The sequence below is a fragment of the Plectropomus leopardus genome, chromosome 3 (genome assembly GCF_008729295.1).
Source record: "Plectropomus leopardus isolate mb chromosome 3, YSFRI_Pleo_2.0, whole genome shotgun sequence".
NCBI lineage: Eukaryota > Metazoa > Chordata > Actinopteri > Perciformes > Serranidae > Plectropomus > Plectropomus leopardus.
In genome coordinates this window covers 35,265,898-35,285,091 of record NC_056465.1, presented here as the reverse complement: position 1 = coordinate 35,285,091, position 19,194 = coordinate 35,265,898, and the positions used below count along the sequence as shown (strand labels likewise).

General features: G+C 38.3%; 2 protein-coding genes across 4 annotated transcripts; one reads left to right on the top strand and one right to left on the bottom strand.

Moving 5' to 3' along the window:
• Nucleotides 1-268: 268 nt before the first annotated feature.
• On the bottom strand, nucleotides 269-9,008 carry akr1a1b (aldo-keto reductase family 1, member A1b (aldehyde reductase)). 2 transcript variants are annotated; one of them, XM_042483893.1, is made up of 9 exons: nucleotides 8,904-9,008; nucleotides 5,665-5,760; nucleotides 4,097-4,216; nucleotides 3,431-3,582; nucleotides 2,540-2,735; nucleotides 2,229-2,428; nucleotides 1,204-1,276; nucleotides 915-1,001; nucleotides 269-572 (listed from the first exon to the last, which is right to left on the bottom strand). In XM_042483893.1, exons 2-9 carry the CDS (start codon nucleotides 5,743-5,745, stop codon nucleotides 507-509), a joined length of 975 nt encoding a protein of 324 aa, XP_042339827.1. In that variant the 5' UTR covers nucleotides 5,746-5,760; nucleotides 8,904-9,008; the 3' UTR covers nucleotides 269-506. The 2 variants fall into 2 exon arrangements, with proteins under 2 accessions (XP_042339827.1, XP_042339826.1); XM_042483892.1 differs by lacking the exon at nucleotides 8,904-9,008 and adding an exon at nucleotides 8,752-8,835.
• Nucleotides 9,009-10,646: 1,638 nt separating this feature from the next.
• Nucleotides 10,647-17,799, top strand: uhmk1 (U2AF homology motif (UHM) kinase 1). 2 transcript variants are annotated; one of them, XM_042483771.1, is made up of 10 exons: nucleotides 10,647-10,835; nucleotides 10,911-11,347; nucleotides 12,406-12,535; nucleotides 13,798-13,984; nucleotides 14,061-14,258; nucleotides 15,403-15,497; nucleotides 15,632-15,708; nucleotides 15,828-15,926; nucleotides 16,027-16,115; nucleotides 16,607-17,799. In XM_042483771.1, exons 2-10 carry the CDS (start codon nucleotides 11,050-11,052, stop codon nucleotides 16,751-16,753), a joined length of 1,320 nt encoding a protein of 439 aa, XP_042339705.1. In that variant the 5' UTR covers nucleotides 10,647-10,835; nucleotides 10,911-11,049; the 3' UTR covers nucleotides 16,754-17,799. The 2 variants fall into 2 exon arrangements, with proteins under 2 accessions (XP_042339705.1, XP_042339706.1); XM_042483772.1 differs by lacking the exon at nucleotides 10,647-10,835 and having other exon boundaries at nucleotides 10,842-11,347.
• Nucleotides 17,800-19,194: the final 1,395 nt, after the last annotated feature.

Here is a 19,194-nt window from a genome sequence, read left to right as displayed (position 1 = left end):
CAGTAAAATTACATTTCTTAAATTAAATTTCTACATGCTGAACATTTATCTTTACCAGCATTTTTATGTATGTGTTTATTTCCATGTGTATTTCAGAATTTATTTATTTTTTTAGTTAGTTATTTCCACATTTATTTCAACATTATTTATTTATTCCTGTATTAATTTATGCTGTTATTTATTGATAATGTTACAATTTTTGTCCTCCATACGTTGTTCCACAAGAGCTCATACATAAATTAACTATTTAATTAAAGATGCCTGCAAGTGAAGTAACAAAATGTTTATTTAAAAAATAACACGCACAATATGTTTACAGTCATACCAGATTTTTTCACTCTTCATCACCAACAATAACATTAAATGTTCTAATGATAAGTGCAGGATTCGACATAATCAACAGACAGACTTAATGTCAGGATCCAGGAACATTTAGTAGTGATGGGGGGGTGATGTGGTGTTGTTGGGGTTGTTGAAGGCACAAATTCAGGTTGCAGTGTGAGTCATCAGTAGGGGATGTTGAAAGGGTAGTGAGGATGTTCTGCATCCCGGGGAACACGTTTTCCTTCCACCTGTAACAGCCAAACCGACGTTAATACGTTTCCGTCTGCTCATCATTAACGTGTTTAAGTTCACCTGTTGAACCTGAAAGCCAGAAGGCTGTTTTTCCGTTACGCACTCACTGCTTAACAATATCATCCGTAAACCTATTAGAAGGTAGAAGGGGGTCTTGTGTCCTGTCGGCTCTGAACAAGGTCCGCCCATCCAGTGCAATAGCTTGATCCAAAATGATAATACCCGTTTATATACTATCTCTTAGAAATTGAGCTAGATTGCATATAATTTCTCCAGTAGACTAAAAACAAATGAACATTATCAACCATGAGAGATGGAGAATATAAACGCCCACTCACTTGGATCATTGGTACAATGTAGCGCCAGCCTCTGTTCAGGGCTGTGATACTTTTCATTTCCTCTGCTTCGAGGGTGAAATCAAACACCTGACAACACACACAACTTCAATTAAATATAATACACACATGAACAGTTTTTTTAGTATTATTAGCTTTGAAGGACTTGCAGGCAAAAATGAACCCTAATGGAATATTAATAAAATTCTGCGTATCTCATCAAGAGGACCATGTTAAAAAAAAAAGCTTCACCATTTGGAAAAGAACTGCAGTGACTTAAAGTTGACTCTACCTGAATGTTCTCTTTGATTCGGGACTCTGTGACACTCTTGGGGATTGTTACCACTCCTCGTTGTGTCTGCCACCTGCAAATACAACAAACTCGTTCTGTGTTTTAATTATTACAAAATAAATAAATAAATGAATACAGATTGAATGCTATTAAATATGTCATTTTGTAATTTTAAAATTTAAATAATGGGTAATAACAGATTATGACCGATTTTTTAAAACCCCTTTTACCCTAAAAGCAAGGAAATTTTATTTATATAATACATTTCCATTAGAGAAAAAGTGCAAAAGAAACATATTATAAAGAATATTTAAGTGCAATTAAAAAGAATAAAAAAATTAAAACAAGCTAAATAATACTAAGATAGGTATAAAATACAAAAATAAAAGCAACAGTGCAGCATAAGAAATGAAATAATATTTGATTTAATAAAAGGCAGCGGTAAAGAGTAATGTCTTCTTGATTTAAAAGAACAGAGTTGCCGTGAACCCATCATTTTAGGAGTTTTTTTGGGTATGTGGTGCATAAAAACTAAACTCTCGCTCAAAGTGACAAAAGGAAAGTCTGACGCGACCTCTGTGTAGAGTCACTGCAGTTTCCTGATCAAACTAAACACTGCTTATATTAGCCCTGTTACCACAAATCAAGTAAACCATCTGCAGACAACTGACAGCAACGTGCACTTCTAACTCAACGCCATAATTTGGAAAATAATTGGTAGTAAAGTACAGGATTTCTCTATTGTTGCACCGCCATCAAGTGGCCAAATTAATTATTGCACGTTTAAATGATGACTTTGTATTTCAGATTCACAGCACCATTTAATGAGATTACACTACGCAGGATTTTCCCAAAAAATAATGTACATACTAAAGTATTCCCTTTCAATCACTTCTGACCCACTAGAAGTGTGTTGCAGTGTATTGACTTGCAGAGACTGCCCTCTCCCTGGATTTTTGGGTTGTTTTTTTTATGGTTACTTAGGGCTTCCATAATCTACTTAGTGAAGTGAAGAGTAAAATCACCTCAGGATAATCTGAGCAGGAGACTTCTTATATTTCTCTGCAAGTGTGGCCAACACAGGCTCTTCAAGCAGAACAGGCTCATCCGGATGTTTCCAGGCCCGGTCCGGGGAGCCCAGAGGGCTGTAGGCCGTCATCACCAGGCCGCGGTCCCGACAGTGGGCCAGCAGCTCCACCTGGGCCAGGTAGGGGTGGCCCTCTACCTGCCCGACAGAAACACAGAGGTACCAGTGTCATCCGTAGCTTTAGGAAGTGCCAAACCTGAGACATGGTTTACATCTAACCTGTTTGTCATCATCTCAAACGGCCCGTACCTGCAGGACGGTGGGTTTGATGCTGGCGACCGACAGGATGTCGTCTATCTGCCTGCTGTTGAAGTTGGACAGACCGATGGCTCTGACGAGGCCCTTCTCCACCAGCTTCTCCATGGCAGCCCAGGTCAGCTTGTAGTCTATGTCGTCATACAGCAAGGTGCCGTCCTCCTTTTTGGGGAAAGGGACATCTCCTTGTCTAGGAAACACAAAGACAGACCAATATGAAAAATAAATAAAACTGTAGTTTTGCTTTTAATTTATTTCCTTAAATATTTAAGTCATATCAAAAAAAATCTTCAAATCTCATTCCAAGACTGCAAGTTATCTTATTATCGTGGGATATCACGTAAACTCTTTAAATCCTGAGCAAATTGGCTCGTTTGTTCCAAAAACATGGGAGAGTGACAAGCAACTTTGCAAGAAATGGCTCAAAAATGTGCAATAAATTAGTAAAAAAAAAAAACTACAAGAACATTACTGGAAAACAAATGAAAAAAAAAGTTAACATTAACAAAAATTAACATGATTTTCTTTTTCCTGTAACATAATTTTATATATAATTAAGAGAATTCTAAATGTGGTTTCCTGGACACTTTTCTCAAACTTTCTCTAACTCCATCCTAGCTAATTTTCAGATCATTTTATTGTCAAATTTTACTATTTTTTAGCAGTTTGAGGGACATTTCTTGAGAAGTTGCTCATTATGTTTTTCATATTTTTCTAAGGGGAAAAAAATCAATCCAGTTTTCTCAGGTTTCAGAGAAATTAAAATTAAAGATGTCTGATTGCAGCACAGGAAAAATGATGCTGCTCCAGGTGTTAAAGGGTTAATTATCTCTTTATGTTGAGCCAATAATTTCATTATCAGAGCGTGGTGAGGATTGAGCTCACTGGAAGGCGTAAGGCCAGTGGATGAGGTAGAGGTCCAGGTACTCCAGTTTCAGGTCTTTCAGGGTCTTCTGGAGGGCCGGCTCCACGTCCTCTTGGTGATGTCGGTTGTTCCACAGCTTGGACGTGATGAACACGTCCTCTCGTCTCAGGGCCTGGTGCACAACAACAAGTCAGAAATAGCTTGATAAATAATGTTATGCAGGGATTACACTGTGTCTTAGGCACTGTTGTTCAGAAGTAATCTGATCGCATTAGATCAAACTTTAAAAAATGGGCTGGTCAAAAGAAATCAGATTAGATCCCATAATCCAGTCTTGGGTTTGATCTGGATCCACCCTTCAGTATAGGTTGTTCAAATCTTTTCAGTAGGATTGGGACACCTTTGACCCAGAAAAATCAGGATTTCCTGATCCGAGCAGAAGGTTGGATTAAGAGTGGATTTTTTAAAATGCAATAAAACAAAACAAAATGCAGAAAAAACCCTTTAAAATTAGTCAAAATTAGTACATTTTGTACTTGATTTGTTTAAATATTAAAGTGATGAAATAGTTAAAGTAGAAATAAGACTGCCTTTCAGTACAGTTATGTAAAAAAAATTAAAATAAAACAAAAAACCTTCTCTCTGAATTTTTGAGCTTCTCGTGCAGTCCTGTGAAACAGTTTTACCTTGCCGGGTCCGAGCGTCTCCTGCAGGGCTTCTCCAATCTCAACCTCGTTGCCGTAGATGGTTGCACAGTCGATGTGGCGATAGCCGGCCTCCAGGGCCCAAATGACTGCTTGTTTCACCTGTGAGAGCGGGAAAACAGAACAGCTGATGGTTGGCAAATAGTAATGAGCAGATGAAGCAGAGTTCATTAGTTTCTGGCCAAATGGGAGCAACAGAAAGTGCAACAATGACTTATAACTATATTGTACAGTTAATATGGCAAACTGGTTAGTAAATAGTTGCCTATTTACATCAATGCTTCCCACAGATTTAGAATCTATGCAGCAGTAGCTGACGCTGCTTGTATGATCATTTGTATCATTCTGTGTCCCGTCTCTAAATTCGGAGGCTTTTGGGTGTCTCTGAACGCAGCACAGAAGGAGCTCTCCATGAGTTCTTTTTTCTGCAGCAGCAGTTTGTAACTCACGGGGGGGGATGATTGATCCATCTGTTCAGAGCTGATCAGATCGATGGATGAGAGGAGCAGCTGTTTGTGAGTGAAAGCACACTTGTAGACCCAGCAGCTCTGCGCTCTGAGAGGGTGTGCTATAAATAATATTATCCAATAGTGCTCCTAATGACAGATGTTTTGATCATGGCGGGCCACCACATTAATGAATGCACAGGAATTCTTGTACAGATCCGCATATTGGGAGCAACGTTAACAGTCTTGTTTCTGACAAATATAAGTTGAATATTTACTCTCCTTTTTTCTGGCTTTGATATGTTCACCTTTAAATTGTTAACCCTTTGAAAACTGGAGCTGCATCACTTCATCCCTTACAAGTATTTTAACCTCTAAACCCTGAGGAAAATTGCATGATTTCTTTCAAAAGCATGGAGGGGGTGGGGGGGGAAAGGCAATGAGCAACTTTTTAAAAAATATTCCACATATTGCAAGACATAAGTAGATTTTGAAAAGGGTTTTTTTTTTTTGTTTGTTTATTTAAAGCAAAGGAAAATGTCTAAGGAAAAAAATAGGTATGGTAAATTATTTTTAGAATTATCATATCTACATGTTTAAATAGAATTGAGGTGTTTTGTAATATTAAGAACAGTATAGGAACTTTTTTCTAAGTCTTGTTTGCCTTTTTAACTTATTTTTATTTTTTATTTATTTATTTATTTATTTATTTTTACATATTTTCATGTAATTTTTTTTTTTGTTCTTTTTATGACTTTCTTGCTAATTTCAGGGTGACTTCTTTGGTTCCTCATTGCCTCTTTATAAAAGAAATTAAGCCAATACGCTTTGGTTTCAAAGGGTTAACTTTCTCTGTAAGCTGTTAATGCTATTTCTCACTGGAAACTGCTGCCTGCTGCAGCTGGAACAGAGGATCCAAACAGTGAGGTACGTCCGTATGCCTCAGAGCAGCTTGAATGGTTGAAATTACAGATCTGTTTGTGTATTTGCACAGAGGATGAGGGGGAGTGACACAGACCAGCTGTTTGATCAGATTTATCAGTAAGAGAGAAATCAAATTAAAAACCTGTTTTTACTGAAAGAGGACAGAAGTGCAGCCTGTACCTTTCCTGGCTCACTCTTCCATGTTCCCAGTCCGAGGAGGGGCATCTTCCGCCCCGTGTTGAGAACTGCAAAGTCATTCATGCCTCTCAGAAGCACCTTGAAAAGGACAAAGAGAGCACGACTCCGTCAGTGAGGGGAGCTGCGTGCTTTACTCAGACGGTTAAAGATGCAGTAACAAGAATTTGCGCAATGCACCCCTCTTATTAGTCTTTTGGGGTGTCACAATACCAGAATTTTAAACTTTGATACAAGTATAAAAAACCAATACTGATACATCTTTCAAAACCAGTGCAAAAAAAGGAAGTCTATGGCACACAAAATAGGTTTATTTTTATTTTTATGTGTAAATTAATAGCCTAAAAATGGTGCTAAAATGTCACTAAAGTCATATGGTGGATGTTTTTGCTAGAGAGGAACGCTGCAACAGCTACAGGTGGACTATATAATTCCTGTTTCATTGTTTATTGACACACGGCTATAACGTATCACTGTTTGTTACATTTTTTCAAATCTGTTTTAACTTATACAAAGAGGTGTTGTGCAAACACTAGTTTGGAAGAGGCAGGGCAATGCACGCAAGATTTTCCTTAACAAGTTTTTTTCAGATCAGGAAAAGCTGGAGAGGCAACAGCATCTGAATAAATACACGTGCATCAGAGAAATATATTTATAACAGTGTGAGCCGCCGAGATATAAAGCCATCTCAACAGAAGAATTACAGTTAGAAAACAGTCACTTTATTGAAGCAACTATTTCCAAGGCACTTTTTTTAAGACACAGTGACGAAGCAAAGGACAAAACCGTCTAAATATCCTGATGAATCAGTGTTTAAAAATATCAGCTACAGTCCAACGCCTTATGTCTGGAGACAGCTGCACGAGATTATAATTAAGAACATCAAACTATCTTCATGTGGGGGAAATATTAAAGATCGGAGAGGTTTTGCTCATTCTGAAGTCGCACATAATGACCTGCATGAACTGAAGTCCCACTTTATTCTGGTTTTGTGAAAAGAGATTCAGTGTTTTTTCCTCTCTGTCAGGCCTGACTGTCCAGGGAAGAGGAAGAGGAGTGCTGACTTGCATTTCCCTAAAAGTCACCAGACTGAACTTTGTGATCTCACAACACTCTCTAGGATACTGTCGAACAAAGATGGAATAATTCCCTTAATTAAATAAAGATCAGACAGAAATCAACTACTGCAATTTGGGGAAAAAGCAACCATACGTTTTCCCAGATATATAAGGAATAATGTTTTCAGACTCTGACCTGAGCTTCAGCAGCCACATCAAGACATTAAATACAACAGATTTTTATCACTGAAAACTCAAAGTCAGAATCTGAGGTTTCACGTCCATAAAAAAAAGAGAAATAGAGAAAATTCATCATGCCTTCATCTCCAACTGTTTCTTAGAGTAACTTCGAATCCTGAAAAATTGAGTAATTTACAAAAAAAAGCAAAGATCAGAGGCCAGTCCTGTGTGGAACACAAATGTTTTTTTCAGCTTTCCTCGTCCGTAGAGACTGAAATTAAACTCTTAGAATCAGCTGGAAACATTTCCAATCAGCAGCCAAATACTGATAAAATATATGGAAGTGGCTGCTACATTTGCTTCACACAGCAAAAAAAAATTAAAAACAGTCAGAATTTATTGAACAGTGTCCCTGTTGCAACATCACGAGTTTCTTTTAAATCATGACTAAAACTTCATGTTTTATAAAACTTGTTTTTTCTGTAAATTTGTTTGATATGTTTTTAGTTTAGTTTTTTTGGGCAGTTGGGGGTTAGGGATTTTAATATATTATTTTGTATAATTTGTAAAGCACTCTGTAACACTGTTTTGAAGAGTGCTATGTGAATCAAGTTTTATTATTACTATTCTTCTTATTATTATTATTTATTTAATTGATAATCATTATTAAGTGGCTGGTAGATTTTAGAATCCACCAGCCACAGTGGCAGGTGAACAAAAAAAGTTAATTTCCAGCCCTGTTAAAAACAGTCCTGTTTTCCTGTGCATTGTCATGTCTTTGCTGCACTTTTACTCACTTTATTAAATTTTGGGAAACTTATTACTGCTCTGTTACTGCATTGAGACTCATGTTTATGCTCTGCTTCAACAGATTCTATTTTCCTCTCAAAATTGTGTTATATTTTGATGCACTTCCATTTCCTTTATGTTAATCACACTGTATTTTGTTTGCAGAACAGAGATTCAACGTTTTACGCATTGCACTTTCATTTGTACATCACTTTATTTACCTAATATGAAATCTCTATTCTGTATACAGAATGCCAAAATCAACATTTAGCAAGAAGGGATGGCTTTATGTACATGAAAACCAAAGTGATGTGCAGGTAAACTGTTTTATAAAATATATTGTCCCGGATCTTTATTAAAATCCATCCGGGTCCGTCAGCTGGTTTCTTGCAAAGTCACGCGCGACAGCCGCACCTCAGTGACTGACCTCGAGCTCGGCAGCTTTTTTAATATTTTAAGGCGTGAAATAAAATCACGAATTTGCATACATTCATATGAAACTGCCTTTTATTATATGGATTTACTCGATTGTTTTATAACTGTTTACACCTCTGTGTGTATCAGTATGCTTTACATATATACTTGTTTTTTGCAATTACGAGGTAAAAACTTAATCGTATATTTAATTTGTTCATGTTACCTTGTTTTGAGTTGCACCGTTTTATGTTTAGACTCGTATTTTGTTTTTACTTGTATAATTTTTTATTAATTTTATATATATTTAAGGAGCATTTTTCTGCAAAACGTTAAGTAAACAAATTAAAAATAGAAAATGTTAGCATGCAATGGGTGATGCAATATGCAGAAATCAGATTACTAACATTACACAAAATATTAATACAAAGGGACAAGTGTCTCGTCATTCATTGGTCGATGATAAATCTATTCTCGAGCTTAAAAACAAAAATAACTGCACATTAAATGAAGTCACCTCGTTAAAATAGCAGCTAACGTTAGCTAGCTTTAGCTCCTCCTAGCTTGATTGCCAGTATGATAACGCTTTTTTCTTCGGTGTTAAAGGTGAAGTATTTCCAGAGTTACTCACCCTCTTATCAGTGCTAAAACGTGATCGTCTCCACAGCTGTTTTATGACCTGACACCTGAAAAACTGCATCATCAGCTGGCTTCACATGTTACATAATAACAACATTATTTAACCGTCAGCGGCTGCAAAATCAGTTTAAGTCACAAACTTACTGTTTCGAGATTTTAGAACCTGCGTCTTCACACGGAGAGCTCTTCCTGCTTTCCTCCCGACCAGGAAACGTATCCAAGAGTGTTTTTTCTTTTTTTTCTTCTGCCAAATGTTCAAAAACACCACCTCATTTTGGAGACATTTCCTTTTCCGGGATGATGATTCTCACGCTTCCGGTCACAATACTTGCCGTCCTAATGAGGAGATAACAGAGAAATGTTTTAATTTAAACTGGAAATATTAATATTTTTTATTAATCTAGCCTATTATAATTTATCATGTGGTGGTTAATTTTTCAACTGAAACTGAAAGTATCAAACGCAGGAAACAGAATCAAGTTTATTTATGTGTAAATCAGAGGTGTATAGAACAGAATCAAATAAAAATACTTTATTAATCCCGGGGGGAAATTGTTTTGTTACAGCAGCAAATAAGATAACAGCAAATGAATAAATTAGTCGTTAAAAAGGCAAAATAATGCATATATATACAACGAAGGAACTAAACATAGAATAAAATAACAATTAATAATAATAATAATAAAGATATGTACAGAGAACAAACAACAACCCGGCAGCAAACCGCGGCACACGCACTGGCACCTCCTCCGCCAAACCGCGGCACACGCACTGGCACCTCGCGGCACCTCCTGGCAGTGGCACCGCACTGGCACCTCCCGGCACCTCCTGGCCTCCCGACCAACCAGTGGCATCTGCTGCCACTGCTAGCGGCACCTAGCTGCGGCATCTGGGGGTGCCACACGAGGTGCCACAGTTAGGTGCCGCTGCCGCAAATTGTGCTTGCTGTCTCTCGGGAATCCACTGTGTTGTATCGAATGGAACCAAGAATTAAGTGAAATGTTACACCTCTAAAATATATATCATATGACAATCAGAATCAGAGTATGAATGCACAGGTATAATTACATAAAAATATGTACATTAAGCCTAAATTTTATACCAGTATGTAAAATATTACATACACTATTCCTGGTTTTAAAGGCCATATTACAATAAAATGATGCAATATTTTTGAAATGAAGCCATTTTTAATATCTGTATAATTAATATACTTTTAAAGAAATTTAAAAAATCTACTTTGCATGTAGTATATTGAAAATGCTTCATTTTATATGTTTGTTTGTTTTTTTCATCTAAAAACATAGTGGCATCATGACAAAAAACCTGGCATTTAAAGGGTTGAAATTCTGAAGATTAATAAATATTTGATATTTATGACTAAGTCTGATTTTGGTTAAAAAAAAATGATAATAAACTAAACGAAAGTGGAAAAATCACATTAATGTATATATTTTTTTAACCTCAATTTGAAGGGCACATTTTGTGTGCAGAGCAGCATGAGTGTGAGTATTTCACACTTCACAAAAAAATCATAATATATAAAAGTCAATGTTGCTGATAATCATTGACATATCCTAAACTGTGAAAAAAAACAACCTTGCTTGTAGATTATTGAAAATAATTATTTTTGTGTTTTTTAATAAAAAAACATAGTGGTATCATGACAAAACCTGTCATTTAAAGGTTTAAACTTCTTAGATTTTGAATATTTGACATTTAGGACTCATGTTGGTAAAAAAGAAAGTGGAAAATAATTTTAATGTATTAATTTCTTCAAAGCTTGATTTTTACGTGTAAGTGTAGTGCTCCTCCTGACCTGCAGGGGGCAGACTGCAGGAGGCGCTGCACCTCAAACCTGCAGAGAGGAGGAGGGTAGAACCGGAAGTCAGATTGATATCAACAACCTGAGTTACAACTTAGGCAAAACTTTAGTGCAGTTTGGGCTAAAACACGTTTTTAAGTTTTTTTTTTATTTCATGCAAACGCCGTATTATGGGGGACGTATTTTGGCGCGTGTCGTGGACGTGGTTTGTTCCGGTGCTGACGCTCAGCGGCTCGTTTGGAGCAGCGAAGGTAGCTAACGCAGTCAGGCTGGATCTGTTCCGCAGTAAAGCGGTTTAACATGCGCAGCTTTTGCTCTGTGTTCAGTTTTAAACAGGTCGCAGGCGCAGCTGGACTCTCTGCTCGCTGACCCGCTGTCCCGGTAGTTTTGACGGAGCCCCGGTTTGGTCGCAATGCTCCTGCAGCTGCTCCCACCTGTCATCTAGCTGCTCCTCTCCTCCTCCCCATGGCTCACTGCGGCTCCTCCGACCCAAAGGTGCAGGCACCGCGGCCCGACAGCACCAAGCCGGCCCCGGGCACCGTGGACCAGAGCATGAAGCCGGTGTTGTTCGAGATCTTCGGAGAGATCTGGACCGTCCAGTCGCGGCTCGGACAGGGAGTCTCGGCCTCCGTGTACCGGGTCAGCTCCGGCAGAGCCACCACCGCCGCCGTCAAGGAGTTCCAGGCCGACACTCAGGGAGGAGACTACGGGTATCACAAGGAGAGGACCGTGCTGGAAGGCATCCAGGGACACAAAAACATCGGTAATTATCCCACTATTATAAAGACATCACTGTCCATAACCCCAAATCCACTGCTCCCATTATAGATCATAATTCTGCTGTTTTTAATGCACCATTTTTTAACATTTGCATGTCACCTGTCACTTTACATGCAGCAGGGATTTTCAGCCTGCTCTTCTTGGGGGCCACTTTTGCAAAATAACAGGAGGCCAGGCCCCCCATATATGTTTCTAGGATTTTGGGATATTTCTATGACTGAAGGACTTTTCTTGGATCTTAGGATCTTTTTAGGATTGTAGGTTGTTACAAAGATTTTAGGACGTTAAAAAGATTGGAGAACATTTCTGGGATTTTAGGATGTTAAGAGGGTTTTAGAAAATTTCTCAGATTTTAGGGTGTGTCAAGGATTTTGTGACATTTCTTAGGACGTTTCTGGGATTTTAGGAGGTTTCTAGGATTTTATGAAATTGCAAGGATTTTAGGACATTTCTAGGATTTTACAACATTTTGGGATGTTTCTCAGATTTGGGGACATTTCTAGGATTTGGGGACGTTTCTAGGATTTTCTGACATTTCTAGGATTTTAGGATTTTTCGAGGATCCTAGGACATTTCTGGATCTTAGTACTTTTCTGTATTTCAAGGCTGCACAAGTAAACGAGCAGTATAAAAACTGCAATATGGCCAAGTGCAGTATGCAGCCCCAGTCATCATTACTCACTATAGTTTGAGTCTTTGATACCGGCTGCTGTTTTTAACCTCTGGTGTGCTTTTGTGCCTTTACATCAAGCAAATGCCATATTCTTAAAAATATGCCAGTTTAATAGGAACTGTTATTTGTAATACACATTGGGCAGAACATGGTCTGTTTTTTAATTCTGCATGTTATAACCCGCGAAACACGATCTGATTTCAGTAAAACTTCAGTTTTTTAAATATATCAAAGTGATCTTATGCAAAAAATAATCATAATAAGTAACCTCATTATTCTGAGGTAAATTGTCTGTTAGGATGGTTCTTGATACAAATGCAACATTTAGGCCTCAGCTGTGAGTAATGACAGACTTGTTCTCCTCTCAGTGACTCTGTACGGGGTGTTCACCAACCACAGCTGTATGGGTGTCGCCACCCGCTGTCTCCTGCTGGAGCTCCTGGACGTCAGTGTGTCTGATCTGTTGGTGAGAGGCATCAGTGGTACTCAGAGTGGGAGGTAAGTGAAGTGAAATATCTGCTGCTCATGCAGTATAACTCTCACTGATGAAGGTTTCATCAGAGTCCTCCATAAACAGATTTGAGTGCTTAATGTGTTGCATTTGTTTGTGTTGATTAATCAGAATCAGAATCTGGTTTTATTGCCAAGCACATTTACATATTCAAAGAATTTGACTTTGTGTTTTGGTGCAAAATGATTAACATAAAGAAAGAATAAAAAATATTGAATTTAAATAGTATAAGAGATAAAAATAAAGAAGCAATTTGAAAATATAAAATGAAAAAACAGAATTTAAAGAACACAAAATATATGTACAAAAGGTGCAATGGAGGAAGTACATATGTGCAGAAGCTGGTTTTACAGTGCAAATATCTACAGTCTAAATAAATAAGTTAACTAACAGTGTGCATGTAAAGAAATCCAGTCCAGCGTACATTAATGTAACGCATAAAAATTCAAAAAGTCTGTGTCCGCGGTGAGAGGGGTCGGCCACAATTCTACCTGTACGCCTCAGGGCCCTGGAGGTGTGCAGGTCATGGAGAGATGGCAGGTGGCAGCCAGTCACCCTCTCTGCAGTGCGCATGATACGCTGCAGCCTGTTCTTGTCCCTCGCCGTGGCTGCAGCGTACCACGCTGTGATGGACGAAGTGAGGATAGACTCAGTGATGGTGGTGAAGAAGTGCACCATCATTGTCTTTGGCAGGTTGAATTAAAGCAGCATCTCCCTGCCTAACCATGTCTGTCACCACTAATAAAACCGGTCAATCACTGGGAAGCCTTAATTTATTGAGGAGAGTTTGAGCTTTCTGTTTAACCCCTTGAAACGTGAGTAAATTGGATTGATTTCTTTCGAAAACCTGGGAAGAATGCAATGAGCTACATAGGAAAAATGACCCAAAAATTAGCAAAACAACAAAAAACTACTACTAATAATAATAATAATAACTACAAGAAATAAACCAAAAATTGGCAAAAAATAATAAGTATAAGAAATATACCTAAATTTGAGCAAAAAAATAAATAAATTTAAAAACAAACAAACAAACAAGGAAATGACCTGGAACAAAATATGGTTACAAAATAATAAAAACTCTGTAAAGTATTTTTACATATATAATAAAGATAATCATAAACAAAGCCTTTTTGCACACATTTCAAAGGTTTAAATACTTATGAAGGCGTCTTCACACAGCACAAGCAAAGTGATGTCGACCCAGGTATTAAAGGGTTAACTTCATAGTATGTTATCATTTTGGCAGACCCCAGCAGGGCCACTCCATGTGGCTCGTCCAGCACTGTGCCAGAGACATCCTGGAGGCTCTCGCCTTCCTCCACAGGGAAGGTTACGTCCACGCCGACCTCAAGCCACGCAACATTCTCTGGAGCGCCGACGACGAGTGCTTCAAGCTCATCGACTTCGGCCTCAGCTTCAAAGAGGGAAACCAGGTGGGTGTGCCCGCGCGCTCGATGGTCAGTATGAAAGATGCTGTTTCTGACTCTCTCCCTGACTCACCTCCTGCAGGATGTCAAGTACATCCAGACAGACGGCTATCGCGCTCCGGAGGCCGAGCTTCAGAACAGCCTCGCTCAGGCCGGCGTGGAGGTGGACGGGGACTCGGGCTGCACGGCCGCCGTAGACCTGTGGAGCCTGGGCATCATCCTGTTGGAGATGTTCTCAGGAATCAAACTCAAAGACACCGTCCGCTCGCAGGAGTGGAAGGTAATGATGGTGACAGGGTTCGTACAAGGTGCTTGAAGTGCTTAAATTCCGTTAGTCAAAATGTTCGTGTGTGTGTGACGGGGACATGTTGAGAGGACATGATGAGAGGACATGACGAGAGGACGCGCTGGACGCAGTTTGAGTTCAGGTGTAGTGAGTTTCCAGCTCGGACCTGCTGAACGAATAAACTGATATCTGATGTTTGATTCCTTCCAACAACAAGAAGAACAAACATGTAAATCTGCAGAGATCACGTTAGAGAGCCGTGACTTCGGGACGGTTCTGTAGCTGCTGCTTCCTGACAGTTTGGGGAATGTTCCTCTCTGTAGATCCACTAGAACTCAAACACAATATTATTTTCAGCATTATTTTTGTACAATTCAAGTTTGCATAAGATAATAAGGAAAAAATCCACAAAAATTTAAAAATGAAATTGATTTTGCTCTTGAATATGCCTTTTTTTTTTTTTTACAAAAATGCGATTTTCCAGCTTTTTGTCTGAAATGTTTTTTATGAAAATGCACAAATTAAATTCATCTGTACTCATTAAATCTCAGCCTTTAATAACCTCAGGTAATGAAAAACAAACAAAAAGAAACTATCAGTAATCTGTATCTTATTGGCTACGAGACCCTGGAAATTATCGGTTTATCGGTATCGGTTGAAATATTCATTATTGTGCATCACTGCTATTGAATCATTATTTTACAGCTGTGGTTGCAGTTATTTGCTAATGCCGTATTGGTGCTAAGCGATTGGTTAACACCAGTTAATAATCGGCACCGAGATGTTACGTGAGTCTGATGTGTGCACACTCACACCAGAGCAGCATTTAGAAAAAGTCGCATTCCAGCAAGAAAATTTGAGTAATTCCTTTTAGAAACAGTCAAAAGTCACATAGATGTGATGATTTTAGAAAGGAGGATTATTTTGAATGATTGGTTTACTCATGATTTCTGTTATTAGACATGTTTTTACTGTTATCAGCATATATTTAAACTCTTAAAGAAATGTTTACAAGTTGAAAAAGGTATTTAAAGTAAATAAAACATATCTGTATTCATAAAACAAGAAACCAAAATCAACACTGTGGGACTTACTTTTGAATCTGTTATCTTCTTCCATCTGTTTTGCTCTTTTTTAGGATAACAGCGCTGCCATTGTCGACCACCTTTTTGCCAGCAACAGCGTGGTGTGCCCCGCCATCCCCGTCTATCACCTCAGAGACCTTATCAAAAGGTTCGCTCTCACACACTCAGCTGCTGACATGACTGCCGTGCTGTTTACTGTGCTGTGTTGGCGTGCTTATCTGCAGAGGAATATTGTCTGCAGTCATTTTGCTTCACTGGACTTTTGTCACTGTGTGTCTGCAGCATGCTCCTCAACGACCCAAAACAAAGATGCACTGCTGAAACTGCCCTGCTGAGCCCATTCTTCAGTATTCCCTTTGGTATGTGTCAATATTTGAGACTTTCACCAAGATTAACAAAGCTCTCTTAGTGTATCGTATTTACTTAAGTGTGTGTGTGTGTGTGTGTGTGTGTGTGTGTGTGTGTGTGTGTGTCTCAGCTCCTCACATTGAGGACCTGGTTCTGCTGCCCACTCCTGTCCTGCGTCTGCTCAATCTGATTGACGACAGCCATCTGCACAACGAAGAAGAGTATGAAGGTACAACAGTGGCTGTTTTTCTGTCTACAGTTTATGAACGACTTACGGGCTTTCCACACCTTTAAAAAGTAAGACAAAATATGTGCATTTTTTCCCTCAGACATCCTGGAGGACATGAAAGAGGAGTGTCAGAAGTATGGCTCTGTGGTTTCTCTGCTCATCCCCAAGGAAAACCCAGGGAAAGGACAGGTTAGACTGTTGATCTATAAATCTCTTTAAAATGTTTCTGCGGATCTTTAAAAGTCTTAAAAAGTATTTAATTCATTAATAAAAAAAATCAGCAAAAAATGGCTACTTCTAAAAGTGATACATTATGGGTACGTGCAAGTTCAACAAAATGAGAATAGGTCATAAATTGCAATAATAATGGCCCTAAAAAGTTTAAATTTTAGCTTCAAATAATGACATTTCATTTGTTTAGTGACGTCTCAACACGGTTACAGCAAAACCAATATTTCTTTGTAGCAAGTGAGAGAGACAGGATAAAAAAAAATAATAAGATATTCAGAATGCTAGTTAAACAAAAAAAAAAAAAACAACCTTTTTAAATGCGGCTGCTGAAGATTTGGGTGCTTGAAACAAAGCCGCGGTGAAACCAGAGCGTCATCCAGCGGACGTGCAGGCACATTTTCTCTCAACCACCCACTAATTCATCAACATGTCCTGTGTGTGGCCATCAGGTGTTTGTGGAGTACGCCAACTCCAGTGACTCCAAAGAAGCTCAGAGGCTGCTGACGGGCCGCACCTTTGACGGGAAGTTTGTGGTGGCCACCTTCTACCCTCTCAGCGCCTACAAAAGAGGTTACTTATACCAGACGGTGCAGTGACCACCTGAAAGCTCAATTTACACCTCTGCAGTGTAAGCATGGAAAAACACAACTGCAGCAGCCACCACAGCGGGAGGAGTCATTTTAATTGGCTGCCCTGCAGTTTGAGTGCAAATGATTCAGTTATTAATAAGTGTAGTTCAAGGTTCTGCATGTGGTTTTCTACAGTAAATCTGTGTTTAATGCAGAGTGTAAATTGAACTTTGAGGAGGAACACTTTATTTCTGCTGCTGCCTCCAGCTTGTGCACTTCTCTTTATCGGTGCGCGTCAGTTTAGTGCTTCAAGGTGACCTGCACCTGTCTCATTTAATGACCGTGGGCTAAAAGGTCTGTGGTCTGGGTGCAGCATTTCCTGTCCTAGCTTCCATTTCACTCTCATTCATTCATAGAAATTACCAAACTGAAAGAATGTGTGATTAGGACGAGTAAAATCGTCTCTGTAGTGGGTTGCTAGAGCAAAAGTTTGAGAATCTGTGCTCCATATATAACATCTGAAGAGTTTCATCTCGGTAGGAAAAGTATTAGTGAAACACTTTATTTCATGAGTTGAGTCAGGGATGTGATTATGTAGCAGGAAAACACTGACCTCCCAGTTGTATCATTGGGAGTTTTACCTGAAATAATAATAATTATTAGGTTTTTTATTTGTGACGTTGAACATGTATTGAGAGGAAACAGCGTGGTACAAGGGGAATATACAGGTATCTTCTGCTGGCTCCTCAGGCAGTTTTCAGGGAGAAATGGTTGGGAGTGACCCCCCCTCCACCAGCCGGTAGTTTTCACTCACTCTCTGCCATTTTCTGAGCAAGCCGAGGGCGTCGATGCCCTGTAGCCTTATGCTTTGTAGCTTTTTGTTTACAAAAGTCTGCATACTCAGAGAACATTTTCACCTTCAGATGACAATTCTCCCATTTATATGGAAGTCAAATTACGCAGATGTGATGGGAAAAAAAGATCCCCAAAGTCATTATAGTGAGAAATTTTCTTGAATAATGAAATAGTGTCTCAAAAATAATGACGTAGTTTGTCAAAATAGACTTACCATTTTGAAAATGACTTGGTATTCAAAGATAGAGACTTAGTATCTCAAAATGATCTCTAAGTATCTTGAAATAATGAGTTTGTATCTTCAAACAATATCTTGGTATGTCAAAATAAAAAATAAAAATTCAGACAATTTCAAAATAATGACTTAGTATTTCAAAATAACAACTAACTATCTCGAAATGACAGCATAGTATATTGAAATAATGACTTAGTTTCACAAAATAAAGACTTTGTACCAATTTGGATCTATTTTAGAATCTGAAAATAATGATAACGTACTCCGAAATTGAGTTGGTGTCTCCGAATAATGACTTAGTATTTTGAAATAATGACTTGGCACCTCAAAATAAAGAATTAGTATCTCAAAATAAAAATTAAGTATCTCGAAAAAAAGACTTAGTATGTCAACATAATGACTTAGAATTTCAAAATAATGACAAAGTATCTCAAAATCTAGATTTAGTATCTCAAAATGATGACTAAGTATCCCAAAATAATGACTTATTACCTCAAAATAAAACTTTGTATCCCAAAACCATGACTTGGTATCTTGACATTATGATTTAGTGTGTCAAAACCATGATTTGGTATCTTGAGATGACTATTATCTTGAATTGACAAATGTTGACATAGTATCTCAGGGTGACTTTATCCTAAACTGACTTAGTATCTCAAAAATAATGAGAAACTTTTATATTTTGACCTACCATGCATGATGATAGAACTATTATTTTGAGATATTAAATCACTATTTTGCAAAAGTTTGTCATTTTAACAACATAATCACATTTGCTTAAATTTACTTCCGTACCTTAATGAGAACATGAGTTTTTGTTTTGACTGCAACACTGAACGGCACATGAACAAGTAAATATTTTTTTCATTAATGCTGAAAATGATCGGAGAAAACAACCGATGCATGAAAAAAATCTAAAACCTTTTTTCCAGTTGGAAAATGAGTGTATGAACAAAAATATCCGAAGCTCCAGCAGCGGTAGAAAATGTCTTTTGACTACTTAAAACCAAGAACACTTTAGTTTGACCTCATAGTCACGGTGTTATTGGAGTTATAGTTTAGAGCCAAAGTGTCGAGCAGCACTTTGCTGTTCAGAGTCTCACTGAGACGGTGCAAAGTGCACATATACAGTAGCCAGTGTGCATGGAAGAATTGGTTAAAAGCCACCGTGTGTAGCATTTGTAGAAATGTTGCTAATGGCTTGTGGTGTTTGTAGAAAATGGGGACAATCCTGGTGGACATTAGTGCACTTTATGTGTTGCTTTCACCAAAGTTTGACATTTTGAAATCCTACGCATGGTGGCTTTAAAGACTGGATATTGCTATGCATAAGTAGAGAGATCGTGCAGTGGCTAATGCCCTAAATACACAGATAAAT

What these genes read in the sequence shown, in the direction of transcription:
- akr1a1b (XM_042483892.1), bottom strand. Translation starts at nt 8,823, where the DNA reads ATGATGCAGTTTTTCAGGTGTCAGGTCATAAAACAGCTGTGGAGACGA. An exon ending in GGAAGAGTGAGCCAGGAAAG is followed by an intron (nt 4,217 to 5,664) that starts GTACAGGCTGCA and finishes CCGCTCTCACAG; the next exon opens with GTGAAACAAGCAGTCATTTG. An exon ending in GAATCAAAGAGAACATTCAG is followed by an intron (nt 1,002 to 1,203) that starts GTAGAGTCAACT and finishes GTGTGTTGTCAG; the next exon opens with GTGTTTGATTTCACCCTCGA.
- uhmk1 (XM_042483771.1), top strand. Translation starts at nt 11,050, where the DNA reads ATGGCTCACTGCGGCTCCTCCGACCCAAAGGTGCAGGCACCGCGGCCC. An exon ending in GCTTCAAAGAGGGAAACCAG is followed by an intron (nt 13,985 to 14,060) that starts GTGGGTGTGCCC and finishes CACCTCCTGCAG; the next exon opens with GATGTCAAGTACATCCAGAC. An exon ending in TCCGCTCGCAGGAGTGGAAG is followed by an intron (nt 14,259 to 15,402) that starts GTAATGATGGTG and finishes GCTCTTTTTTAG; the next exon opens with GATAACAGCGCTGCCATTGT.